Genomic DNA, 13,863 nt, shown 5'->3' on the forward strand with positions numbered 1-13,863 from the left:
TGGGCAAGTAAAAATTTACTGATAGATGGATTTCCCATTTTCTTTCAATCAGAGTACATGGTCATGATATATTAAGCAATATGTTTTTCTAGAGAAAAGCCAAGGCCTGAAGTTAAAACAAAGGGAGACACTGAGACAGAGAGAGAGAGAGAGAGAGAATCTATAGCTCAAGATGGTCTACCTTGAGAGCAAAGGATAACGTATTCTTGTGCAAGCATCAGATTCTTAAAGTGCTAAGTCATTGTTGCAGGTGAAGAACTTGATTCTGCTCAAACTCTGCTTTTTGATTCAATTGTAATTAATTATGAAAAATCACTACTCTCAAAAAGATACATATTTTACATCACTATTCCTGTTTCAAGAACACATGCAGCTGATTTGATGAATAATAACAAGAACCACAAAAAATAAAGTTACTTATTATTGGTAAATGATACAAAAGGTCCCATGCTTACAGATTCACAAATGACGACTGCAGTTTAGGGAGAGACGGCGTGTATTATCTTCCAGACATGAGACTGGCAAGAGCTTGGTTGTCAAAGAAGGAGCCGATGTCCCAGTCTTCGGTAGCTGAAGATAGTGTCATCAGGGAAACTACAATTTGCCTCATGGTTGGCCTCTGCTGAGGATTCTCTTGAGTGCAGCTCTTTCCAAGCCATGCCATCTAGAACAAATAAACAAGATGCATAGTTCAGCAATATAAGGTTTGCCATCACAAAGCAATTATGTGATTGGCTACTTTCTCACCGCAAGAACCGAGTCGATTGGATAGTCCTGACCGAGCCTTGGATCAACTAAATTCCTCAGATCTTCCTTGGGATCAGGTTTACTGAAAGCCTCCTCAAACTGTAGCATGCAGGAGGAAAAAAAAACTAATCATTGTTGAATCAGACGTAAGAAAGTTTTGTAAAATGCAAACAAAAGCCTCGACTTCCAAAAGAGACAAGTGATTCCACATTGGTATCACCAGATTTACAACTAGTCAATGTCTGAGAAATGGATGATGCAATTACAATAACAGGATGGTAGATGTCATTTGGTAAACCTCAACCAGATTTTTGTTTATAATGCTGGACAATTTAAGCTTATAATGAGTAAAGGATCAGAAAATAACCAAAGCAATCAATCCCTTCGATTCCGTGACAGAACCGCCTGTTTTTACAATTGCATCTTTGGCTGAAATAAGTTCATACAGAACAACTCCAAATGCATAGACGTCCACCTTAGGAGAAATCTCACCATACTGTGCATACCTGCATGATAAATTAGACAAATTACTAGGCACAACATGCATGGACCTTTACAGAGCTTGTTGCTTTCTGATTCTTGCTATTTCTACAGAGACATGAAAATTTAACTAAATCGCTTAATGTTGTATAATAAATATTCTACAACTTTAGTGTTATCTCATGATGGTTCATATTACTGGCTTAAATGCAATATGATGAATGATGAATGATGGTGTCTTTTCCTCTGCTTTGTTGACTATATTTTGGAGGTCTTATTATTCTAACAGTGAAATATTCATATCAATTTATGCTTTATAACTGTCCCTATACCAGGTCTTCCCCCACCTAGCACAAGAGCTCATCATCAAGGACAAAAGTAATAACAGTAGCATGACGTAGCCAGTGAGGATTTAACCCTCGGTCTATGGTAATAGAACCCAGATACACACCACCAAGCTAACCGGTTGGGTGTCGCTACCTTGGGCTCTTACCCTAGCTGAATTGCATGTATAGTTTGAGCAAAAACAAAATGTTTAAGCACAAAAATACCCTAAATTTAAAAGTCATTTCAACAAGATATTTTAGGTGGAAAGCCTTAGTTAAAGGAAACAAGGGGATAAAAGTGGGTTGGGAAAATGACGTTAATTCAGGTCAATTCTTATCTACATTCATTCATTGTCACCCTCAATCAAAATGCCTTTTAGATGATTCAAAATATTTCCATTGGTTTTCCTCTTTGTTCATCCATAAAAGTTTTGACATGGATATTTTATCATATATGACCATGTGATGTTCAGGACACTAGTCAATTACAAGATAACAGGCAGGTATATGGCATTAATATGTACAGAGCATAAATAGAAACCATGAGGAACATATATATGTGTTTGAGATAAGAGAGGCTTCATATTTTTCTCACTCTGGAGGCATGTAGCCAAATGTGCCAACAAGCCGTGTTTGCAAAGATGCACCTACTTCAGTGAGTTTTGCTAATCCAAAATCTGCAACCTGCAAGACAACCAAATAGTCAGCACTGAACACAAAGGTTTGGCTTTTCAGTTAAAATGATAATGATAACCTTTGCACGGTAGTTCTTGTCTATCAATATATTTGCTGATTTAATATCACGATGTATATACACTGGAACAGTATGCTCATGGACATACTCCAGACCCCTGGCTGAATCAAGGGCAATCTGCACCCTCATGGCCCATGGCAGAGGATCTCTACCTATAAGCAAATAGAAATTCCTGGCATCACGGTACTTAATAATACAAGATTTTTTATTGATAGGTAGCAAATTCAGAATGCCTACTTTTGCACAGTCCTCTTACCTAACCCTCGCATATGCTCACTTAAGTTGCCATTTTCAATGAATTCATAAACAAGGAATAAGGAAACCTCAGTACAATATCCTATCAAGCGCACCTGCATAAAAGGTCACAATATTTAAGCATTACAAATAGACTTCTATAGTAGACAGTGAAGTTTTCGAGAACTCTGTAGAGATTTGGGGTTTCTTATTTGCTGCTAGATTTTCCACAGAATATTTAGGCTCTTTTTCAATTTCACCAGCAATACAAATCGGCATAGCACATGCAGAAAGCTTGTAATTGAACAAGTATGTTCCAGCGCTGTAGAATTTAAACATTTGAAGCAGTCCAGCAAATGCTTACATTTCCAGTATTTAATCTTTTTTTGTAATCAAAAATCACATTAATCAGATTCGTCCTATGGCAGCATGTCATAGGAAGTAAATTGATAGATAGATAGATATCCAGCTAAAAAGATCTTTAGAGGCTAAGGAATCTTTAAATTTTGGTTGAGATTTAAATGCTAAGAATCCAAGAGCCTAGTTGAAAGGAATATGTGAAATCATTCACCATTACAGCCAAAAAGCTTGACAATTTTAAGTTGATTGGCCAATATATATGGATTTTAAACTTGCTACTTGTACAAATCATGTCGTAGTCATTATCGTACCTAACTAGTTTTCATAGATAAAGAATAATTTCTTTTGGACCATAGCTATGCTACTGATACATGTTTATTAATAAAAAATTGCATATCCATGAATTATCATGTATATGGTACTCTTTTAAATTGAAGATAAGGTCTCCAAAGGCTTTCATGAATGCTTCCAAAGCCTTCTAAGTTTAAGCAAAGGCAACTGCAAGTAATTAAGGTTGTTAGATAAATTAGAATTAGTGTAACATGAGAATTGTGTTGCAATCCCATGGTCTAAACTAAATTAAAGAACGTCATTAGATGGGTAGAATGTGCAAGTCAACTAGCAAGCAGAGAATTTACCTTAATAATTTCTACTTTAAAATGAATTTGACAGAAGAAATTGACTTGAGAAATTAACAAGATATCACCATAGAATTTGATAACAATTGATATCTTAAGTGATGAGACCACCAAAATTAGTAGATTGAAGACAAAAATAGTCAATATAAAACTACTGGTCCCATCACATCCACATTACAAGTGATTGAACTGAAACTTACCAAATTCAAGTGATGAACATTTGTTAAGACTTTCAGTTCAGCAAGAAATTCATTAGTTGCCTGCATATCCATTTTCTTGATAGCAGCTTTCTGCAGAACATCAAGAAACTTGAGAAAAGTAGAGGAAACCTAAAAACAATTAAGAGAAGAGTAGATATAGAAGAAAGGAAAAGCCAACATTTTACTGATACAATTGAAATCAAGTACATCAAAGAATGGAAGAGATTTGACAGTTATTTATGCTCCTGTGTAGGTTTTCTGTTCACAATCAAGATGCCTAAACTTGCAAGTCAGTGGAAGTTGATCTAGCACTTCAAAAATCAACAATAAAAGAAAGATTTCAAAACATGTAAGTGAGGCAATTTAACTTGCAGCAACAAATCACAACAGATTTAAAAAGTTAAAAGTGTCCAAAACCTCATTCTTTTCTATTAATAGAATTTCTAGACCTCATGTTACAGAAACGCGTGAATCTTAGAAGGTACAACATAGAAGTGCATTTGGTGGATGTCATCTAACAACAGTAGAAGTAGCCAAGCATGGAATCAGTACAAAGTAAATTTTAAAAAATATTAAAATGATATTGGGTGGCTAACCTCTCCTCTAAGCTCGGCATAATAAACAACTCCAAAGCCACCTCCTCCGATTTTGTAAGCCAGGCTAAAATCATCTGTAGCCGCAGCAAGCTCCGCATAAGAGAACTCCACTGATTTATCAACAGTAATACCTGCAAATGGGGAACTACCATCTGCTGGAGATGTAACCACTCCTGGCTTGTACATGGAAGCTGTTGCTCCAAGAAGAAAGAAGGTGCCAACAGTCAGCCAACAAGTATTTACCATACCTTGAGTGTCCAGAACATATCAGAAGCAGATGTAGAGAACAGATCTGAAAAAGCTAAAGCATAGGTATCTGATGTCTTAACCACAAAGCAGTCAATCTAGATTGTTCTCAAGAATGGAGGAATGTCTTAACCTTATTACAAGTTAATGCAAACAGTCTCACCATATAAGGAGGTAAGACCAAGAACATTTGATCCTCCTATAACTAGCATAAGTGGGTGCTTTGTCCATTGCGTTGCCCTCCAAAATATTAGCATAAATATCAAATCATATCAGACATACGACACATATTTCAATTCATTATTCATTGTTTTGTGGACCAAACCCATGTATATCTAATGACTTTTTGCTAAAATCATCGAAAAATCCTAAAACAGTTTTTTTTTAATCTAGCTGATCTTTACCAGTCGGACCCGTGCTTACCAGTGCACCAATATATCATGTATCAGTATGACGTATGTACCAGACACATAATAGTACACCCATGGTCCATAATGTATTGTACTCATGTGATGTTCATACAATCTTTATCTATCAAGTTAGATCCTCATCAAAGAAAACCTCCTTAACACCAAAGAGTGGCTTTTCAGCACCTATTTTATGAATATACCAGGTCATACCCTCATCCAATCCAACCTTCTTTGATTTTCCAAACAGGATGGGACTGCTACTCTTCCTTTCCTAGTATCGAATGAATTCCTTGTTCAAGCCATTATCTTTCTTTATCTTTTATCAAATCAAGCTAATCGTTGTCCTTATCCAGCCGAAGCTAATTGCACAAGTTTCAAGACACAACAAGTTCTCTTTATCCCATCTTCCAAACTGATTAAACCATTTATGATTTCAGATCAGACTGAGTCTAACGCAGACTGTAAAAGTTATAGATTGGAGAAAGCAGAACCTTTTTATGATTTCTGCCTCATAAATTAGAAAAACTGACAGAAAGTAATTACAAATACCATGACTGTTCAGCACAGAGATACCTTCAGGTGGTGATGAAAGCAATGAGGCTTTCTTCAACTTCTTTCTCCTTTGAAAATGAATATATAAATATATAGCCAATATTAGTAGAACTACTCCAGCTATAGAAATTCCAGCAATAGCTCCCCCAGACAGTCCTGTTGTTTTTCACATCAGAAATTATAAGCTACTCATGTTAGTTGGAAAGACTATGAGATGTACATCATGTATCAAACTTGTACTCTTCTGTGATAAAGACAAGCATCTTTAGTGGACAAGAGCTAAAACGGCCAATTACCTGCACTGAAATAGTACAGTAATAAAACATTCATATTAGAACAAATTAGAAGATAAAAATATAAGTTAAAGTAGTAGCCAACTATCAATATTTACCTTGAGGAAAGGGGACGATAACTTCCACTAGTATCTGCAAAACCATGGTAAATCATTTTAGCAGTCATAAACTTGAGATCAATCATAGTTCCAGTTTACTGACTACTTCAATGAGAAGTTTATGTTAGAGATCAAACAAAGTTCCATCCATTAAAGTCAGTGGAGCCACTTAACAAGATATCTGAACTTCTCATAAATATTGATTGAAAGAATTTGATCATCCAGAACCGACCACATAAATTTTAGCACATAGAAGTCATGTATTTAAATGCCACATAAGTTTAGTCAATTGAATATCACAAAACCAATCTTGGTTGTAACAGTTTTACTCACAAAACACATAAATGCAGGACTAATATAGATCTAATAAACTTAGCACATGTTATAACTTACAGATTTCTGTATTTTAACTAATCTTTTATGGACACAAAAATGACCTAGGAAGAAATATCATTCGGTAAACAGGTCAAAACAACAAGTTGAATAGAAAGCAGGAAATATAAAATTGTATTTTAAAGAATGTGCAAAACAGATGAAGTAATTAGTCAATTACTAGTCTTTGTTGATACATCCGGTTTGATTAGTATATTGTTGCACTAGGTCTCAGATTTGAGTCCACGTGTGAGTGTCATATACGTCATTTAATGTAATGAATTTTTTTTCTAATTTAAAAATTAAATAAATGATCAATTACTAGTTCCAAGATTGAATTGTCATAAGCATATCAACCATACCTAATGAATTATTATAGTCTACCCGAGTGTCAGTATGCATCTCATACTATGTCAAGCATACTGATACACTCTTGGCAATGTGGCTTGCTTAAACCAACTGACACGAGCTTTGTGTCACAAAGTGCTAACTCATACATACTAGCCCGACTTTGGTAGGGATTTGTGCATGAAGGGTTGTCTTCAGTAACTCTTTTCTATATGTCACACCACCTGATAAATAGTATTCCAGTGGTGGCAAGGACAACTCAAATGCGATTTGACTTTTTGTGAAACTGAAATATGTACCTCCCATAAGTCAGATGAGGAAAAATACAAATCTAACAAGAGCATTGTGGAATCGAATACAGTACCTGAGTGATATTAGTATATAAATAAAAATGTTTTTTGCAAGAAAATCCACTTAGCTATGTTTAGGTTTAGTTCAAAAGATTATGCTTAAAGAAATGGTGGTTAGCAACAGAATTAAATCATAACTCATGCTTGAGATGCCAGCTTGAAGTTTTTAAAATAGCAACTATGGTGAGATCTTATGCAGGTTCTGTTGTTCTATGGATTATCTGTCGACATGGATAACTCAACATAACGAGTCTTCAGTAGTGTAAAACAACTATGCTCGGACCAGCTGCCCCGGAAGAACTAGAGACACTTAAAGAAAGAAAAACCTTATATGCATGGGCTTAGCCAGCTCAAATACATGGGTGGTAAAAGACAGTGAACATCATACAGTCTGATGCTGTTCGTTGGGTCACTGGAGGTCTCATCATACTTAACAGAATCGAGGAACTTTGCACAAAATTGACATAGCACCTTTATGCTCTTAAGGCATCCACCATTGAAATTTCTCGGAAGGATGCATAGAATTCATTTTTCATGATTTTTGATGTTCAAATATATGTGGCAGGCCCTGGCTATAGGTCTTATTTTGGAAACCTCTCCTCCTACGGAACAAGAGGAAAATTGAGAAAACCATATTTATTATCAGATCTAACTAGATTTGTCAAAACACAAGACAAGAAATCTCTACTTACTTGCAGACTTCATTTAACTAAAATTCCTAATCACCGGCATCAAGAGGGCTTACCTTTCGCAGGGATAAACACGATCCCTGTCCCAGAGCTGAAATTTGCCTGGGGGTTATACCTCTGCAGCAAATCCTCCTGCGTAGCGAACCCATTAGCGGCAGCCACCGACGACAGGGTCTCCCCTGGCTGGAGAGGGTAAGTCAGGAACAGCCCGTAGTCCTTTGACACCGACGAATCACCGCATGAACAATTCACCACCACACCGATGGTCGCTCCAGTCGGCACGTTGGCCGCCGGAAAGCTATTGAACGTAGACAGCATGTCAACCGTTGTCAAATTTTTATACACAGTTTGGGCGATCGAAGTGTAGGTGTCGCCTTGAACGACGACGTAGGAGAAATTGTGGCCGAGGAAATCGCCATTGAGGCAGTCGCAAGAGAAGAAGACATTGACGCGGCCTCCGGTCTTGATGCTGTTGACGTTCGTGATGTTGGGATTGTAAGGGAGGAGATTGTTGGCGCCACCGGCACTGAAGAGGTTGGAGATGTAGGTGAGGTTGTCATTGGAGGTGAGGTAGTAGGATCCCAGGGCGAGATTGCAGCCTGTTTGGCAGGACGATTCCGATCGTCCGAGGAGGAGCGAAGCGATAATTAGGCGGACGAAGGTGATGGAGCTCGATCGTATCATCTTGGTTCGGAGATGAAGAGGAGCAGCTTGACCGAAACCCTAACATCCGTCCATGCCTCGCCTCCGGTGCGAGGAATAAGAGGGGGAGAGAGAGGGTTGGGAAGAGTTGACCCGCCACCGGTGTCGTCTTCTCACGGCGGCTCACGAGTGGGAGTTGGACAGGTGGCCTATAAGTGAGCTGGTTCGCGCCGGCGCGAGGAAGATGGACGATTGGGGACGAGCCAAATAGCCACACGGTTCTAATCTGGTCAAACGTTGAATTCGTTGGTCAAAATGAATAAAGTTTGATTCTGATTTCTGAAATTATATCTTTAAAGAAGCCAAATTTGCATATTCATTCATTAATAAATCATGGAGCCAAATATGTCGTTCTTAATAATTAAATAAACTCAAAAGTAAAATATGCCCTTTTATTAATTGAGAAGAACGTATTTGTTATTGTTATTAATTTATATTTTATATAAAATATTTGAATCTTTGATAAAAATAAATAGTTTATTTTAAATAGAAATTGTAATAAACTATGTGTCAATCTAAACATCGATTCACTGAACAAAATGAAGAACTTGAGTTGGGCTCCAGCTCGATTCCTGTTTTAATTGGAGCTCCGGCTACCTAAAGACAAGAAGCCGAGTCGAGCTCGAGCTCGAGCCCGGCTTATTGCGACCCTACTCCGAAAACTCATGGCTCCGTTGGGGCCCGGGCAACTTATCCAATCAGGATTAGGTAAAATTGTGGGGAAACCGAGGAGATTAGACGCCATAGGACATATTATACTCATGTCGGCGTCCATAATACGTATGTGATTGACGAAATGGTCCGACGAGAGGGACTCCGTTTGAATCGAGTAATGAGTCTATTTGATCCTTTCAAAAGAGGGAACAGTTCGACAACCGTGTTTTAAGGGTAGAATGCCTCGGGAGAGAGGGATGGAAACAGAACAAGAGAAGAAGACACAGTCAAGACTCTAAAGGGATCTGTAGTCGTGTTGCTTCGTCAAGTCACAGTGCGGCTTTGGGATCGATTTGGCGTCTACCTGTTTCGCCTGCTACCTGCTTGAGGAAATTCCTAAGAGGAGAGTCAAGCGCAGTGCATGTGGGAAGAGTAGTACCATGTAATGGCGCGCCCTTGGAGTCGGATGGAGGAGAACCGCGTGGCGGAGCTGGTGAAGCTGTGCACGACCATTGGCCATTTGAAGCAGGTCCATGCCCACGTCGTTGCCGGCGGCCAGTGCCAAAACAACTTCGTCATCACGAAGCTCGTACGAAGTTTCGCAGAGTTTGGCGATCTATATCATGCAAGAGCAACTGCTGATGCTCTCCACACCCCCAATGTCTTCGTGTGGACAGCTCTCATCCGAGGCTACTCTCAGTCTTTTGTTACCGGTGGTTGCGGAGAGGCTTTGCTGCTCTACACACGGATGTGCCGAGACCCAGAAATCAAGCCCCTCACCTTCACCATATCGTCGGTCTTGAAGGCTTGTGGTCGACTGTTGGCTTTCCAGGAAGGAAAGCAGATTCACGCTCATGCGCTTAAGCAGGGGTTCCAGCTCGATTCTCGTGTTCAGACGACGCTCATCGACTTCTACAGCAAGTGTAAGCAATTGACGGAGGCGCGAACGGCCTTCGACTGGATCGTTCGAGCAGGAGCGAAGGATGTCCAGGCCTGGAACACGATGATCGCTGGTTATGCGGAAGCCGGCGACATGGACACCGCCCGTGCCCTGTTTGAGATCATGCCGGGAAGGAACACCGTCACGTGGATCAGCATGATCGGTGGATATGCATCGGTGAATCAGATGGATTCTGCTCACCAACTTTTGCAACTGAGACCAGCTAACGGAGAGGAGGACGCGGTCGTGCACACAGCCATGATCACCGGCTATGCCAAATGCGGGGATATCGTAGCCGCTCGATCAATCTTCGACGAGATGCGGGAACGGGATGTTGCTTCGTGGAACGCCATGATCTCAGCTTACTCGCAAGCCAACCTCAACGACGAGGCATTGGATCTTTTTAAGGTCATGTTGAGCACCACCGGACGATGCAAAGTGGAACCGAACTTTGCCACCATCGCCACCATCGTTTCCGTCTGTGCCAGTTACGGATCACCCAGCTTGGCAATTTGGATTCAGGACTACATCGACCATTGCGGCCGCAGGTTGTTGAACAGCCACACCGTAGCAGCACTCATCGACCTCCATTCGAAATGCGGGGATTTGGACAAGGCGTGGGAGTTGTTCCGGGGGTGGAAGCACAAGGACTTGATCTGCTATAGTTCGATGATAGGTGGCCTGGGAATTCATGGGCGCGCCAAAGACGGCATGGAACTGTTCGAAGAGCTAAGAGAGGTGGGAGTGAAGCCGGATTCCATATGCTTCGTCTCGGTCTTGACGGCCTGCAGTCACGCCGGGTTGGTGGACGAGGGGCGCCGATACTTGCGGTTGATGAGAGACGAGCACTGCATCGCTCCAACAGCAGACCATTACATGTGCATCGTGGACTTGCTTGGCCGTGCAGGATGCATCGACGAGGCGTACAGATTGATGACCGTCGACGTGCCTCCGGGTGTTCCGCTGCATGCCGGCGTGTGGGGGGCACTTTTGAGCGCGTGCAGGACTCATTCCAACGTCACCGTGGGGGAGGCGGCGGCGAGGTGTCTGATGGAATTGGAGCCTGAAAACGCAGGGAACTACGTGCTGCTCTCCAACATATATGCGAAAGCTGGGAGGTGGGAGGGCGTAGCGCAGGTACGGGCACTGATGAGGAGCAGAGGGACGAGGAAGCCGCCGGGGTGGAGTTTGGTGGATGTGGAAGGTGGCTCGGCGAAGTTCTTGACCGGTGAGGTCTATGACAGGAAGCTGGATATCGTGTTGGATTTGTTGGATTGGGAGCTCAAAGATCAGGGCTACCTTATGGTGATTGGGGAGACAGAATGAGAATAATTTTTTGTCATATGCTGGTCATCTCTGAGTTGGTGTCGATAAACCCATAAGCCTCGTGCTTGCTTCACATCCAAAATACAACGATAGAATCATTCAGACTCCTTGGGGACACATTAAATAATGTCCGTAATCACAGAGGAACTGCAACTAGAAACCAAATTTCCATGAGCTTGGCAGATCAAACAACACAAAAATGAACCTGTTTTCATACTACTTAAGAGTAAAGCACTCTAACGTGTAACAAAGCTCTTCTCTACCCTTACTGAATCATGTCTCATTCACAAAGACTTCAACATCACTGTTTAGGATTTAGAGCATCAAGAAGATGCCAGACGAAGGTTGGGAAGATAGCTAACTCCATCTACTCATATAAGATCAAATTGTTGAAAAGAAGATGGGAATTCTGAGGACAGAATAATGATTATATAATCATGGTGGATAGAGATTATACATACAAAATCAAAACCAATGAAACAATAACCAAATATGACTTCAATTAGGTAAACTAAACTCATCTTTAATTATGTCTGATCTAGTAATGTTAATCCGACTTCTCCACTTATGCTTATTGCTCTAACTCATACTATGCCGGATAAATGCCTTACTCTAACTATTCCATACTAAACAAACTAAGCCAAGAAAACAGAATGCCCAAAAAAGAGCCAAAAAATACATACAATCAAAAGAATTAGGCCAAACATACTTGAGATACCAATTAAAATTGGCAACAAGATTAGGTGGAAAACCTACTCGATCAACAAAACATCAATAGCCAATCCTGCCAAACCATGATCCAAGTAACATGCAGAAATCACGATGAAACTAGAATCAAGTGTCATAAAAGAAGAAACATAATTCAATAACAAGAAAGGATAGCCAACAAAAACAAAACATGTCCCTTTAACTAAAATGGAGTTGATGTAACAGCATCTCGATCCACAAGACTCGTATCCCTTTTGGATCAACTCATACTAGCAAACAAGATCAGTCACCTTTCCGCCTGAAAGAGCAACCCTCGGTGAGCCTGGCACGGCCTCCTGTTGGCTGGCAGAGAACAGTCTGGCAGTTCCCGCAGACCACCACAGTTTGTGAGTGGCTGAAGACCGTAGTTCTGCTCAAGGCCATCAGAACAATCAACACTCGAACATTTACAAAGAACACCAGATCCCCGAATAATTCAAAGCCATGACATAAAAGATACTTACATGTTGAAACAACCTTGGCATTTCACATCCTACGAACACCAAGCACAAGTCAGAAAACAGAAGGAATCAAGAAATAACGATTACGACCTAACACCGGAGAGGATCTTCGTGGGGTTACCATGAAGAAGGAATTGGGCGACTGGACGAGGCGCTTCAGCTTATGCCTCCTCTTCTCGAGCTCAGCCGGTGGATTCAACAAATCGACGTCATTCGGCAGCACCTGTTCTCGCACACGTACAAAAGAATAAGGATCAACAACAAGAAAATGGACAAATTATCAATCTTTGAACAAATTATCGGATTCAGGAAATAGCCGATCGATTGAACTGAACTATTAATCGGCTAATGTGAAATAAATACGGAGATGAGGGTTTACCATCGTGACGGAAGCGTGAGGAGCTCTCGGAAACCGACGGAAGCAGCGGCCGAAAGGGCGGTCGAGGGTGGAGGAAAGCCCTAACGAGAGGTTTATATAGAGGAGTCTGCTACAGAACGCGGACCGTAGGATCGAAACATATAAGATCCAAGCCGCTCAGTTGGATAGCGCGTGGACGGACGGTAGATATGATGGATTGCAAATGAACCCAGTAAAGCCGGTTTACCAAACCCGGTTTACCTGACCCTAAACCAACTTGAACCGGATGCTTGAAACTTATTGTCATGTAATCGATATGTCATGGTAGTTTGGCAAATATTTCACCATCAAATGTCTTATCATTATTTGAATCATATAACAATTCTATGGGTCCAATTCTCAATCTTTATTTTCTTCTTTTACATCCTAATCTTAATGCATATCAATGCAACCCAATTTTGTAATAATATTATGATATCCTTATTTACTCTCACATGGAGAGGAGAGAATCTAATATACTCATAAGGATATTTTTATTATTATTTTAAGTTTAAATATTTTTTTAATAATAATACGTTAATTATTTTATCAATTTAAATCATAATAAATGATATTAGAATCAACCTAATATTAGATATAGTAAATAACTCAAATAATAAAAGACTATTATTCGTAGGTGTAACTATATCGTGTATTAAAGCCCAACACTTAGTCCATATTGAAAATAAATAAAAAAATCTACATAAGTCTACTACTCTATTTAAATATATATATAGTTATTTTTTTTATTTATTAATCTATTTTTTTTATTTAGACAAGTCTAATATGCTTTGAAGCTAGCCAAGTGTGAAAATATATATCTTTCCTTTTGTTTCTATTTCACCTCGATGAGATTTAATGATCTCATTGGTATAAACATTGTCGGTGCATCACCATTAAAGAGGTTGAAAGAAGACGAAATAAAATATCTAGAAAACTTAGA

General features: G+C 39.9%; 3 protein-coding genes across 3 annotated transcripts; 1 reads left to right on the plus strand and 2 right to left on the minus strand.

Moving 5' to 3' along the window:
- Nucleotides 1-403: 403 nt before the first annotated feature.
- LOC135626687 (chitin elicitor receptor kinase 1-like) lies at nucleotides 404-7,982 on the minus strand. The gene is made up of 11 exons (XM_065132198.1): nucleotides 7,750-7,982; nucleotides 5,935-5,968; nucleotides 5,565-5,699; nucleotides 4,336-4,526; nucleotides 3,740-3,829; nucleotides 2,564-2,657; nucleotides 2,308-2,459; nucleotides 2,149-2,237; nucleotides 1,115-1,253; nucleotides 748-846; nucleotides 404-664 (listed from the first exon to the last, which is right to left on the minus strand). Exons 1-11 carry the CDS (start codon nucleotides 7,840-7,842, stop codon nucleotides 500-502), a joined length of 1,281 nt encoding a protein of 426 aa, XP_064988270.1. The 5' UTR covers nucleotides 7,843-7,982; the 3' UTR covers nucleotides 404-499.
- A 1,533-nt stretch (nucleotides 7,983-9,515) lies between these two features.
- On the plus strand, nucleotides 9,516-11,315 carry LOC103971916 (putative pentatricopeptide repeat-containing protein At5g37570). Its single transcript, XM_065133712.1, has one exon. It carries the CDS (start codon nucleotides 9,516-9,518, stop codon nucleotides 11,313-11,315), a length of 1,800 nt encoding a protein of 599 aa, XP_064989784.1.
- Nucleotides 11,316-12,124: 809 nt separating this feature from the next.
- On the minus strand, nucleotides 12,125-12,991 carry LOC135626689 (small ribosomal subunit protein eS27y-like). Its single transcript, XM_065132201.1, has 4 exons — nucleotides 12,903-12,991; nucleotides 12,645-12,746; nucleotides 12,527-12,555; nucleotides 12,125-12,432 (listed from the first exon to the last, which is right to left on the minus strand). Exons 1-4 carry the CDS (start codon nucleotides 12,903-12,905, stop codon nucleotides 12,306-12,308), a joined length of 261 nt encoding a protein of 86 aa, XP_064988273.1. The 5' UTR covers nucleotides 12,906-12,991; the 3' UTR covers nucleotides 12,125-12,305.
- Nucleotides 12,992-13,863: the final 872 nt, after the last annotated feature.

Source organism: Musa acuminata, chromosome BXJ2-11 (genome assembly GCF_036884655.1).
Source record: "Musa acuminata AAA Group cultivar baxijiao chromosome BXJ2-11, Cavendish_Baxijiao_AAA, whole genome shotgun sequence".
Lineage (NCBI taxonomy): Eukaryota > Viridiplantae > Streptophyta > Magnoliopsida > Zingiberales > Musaceae > Musa > Musa acuminata.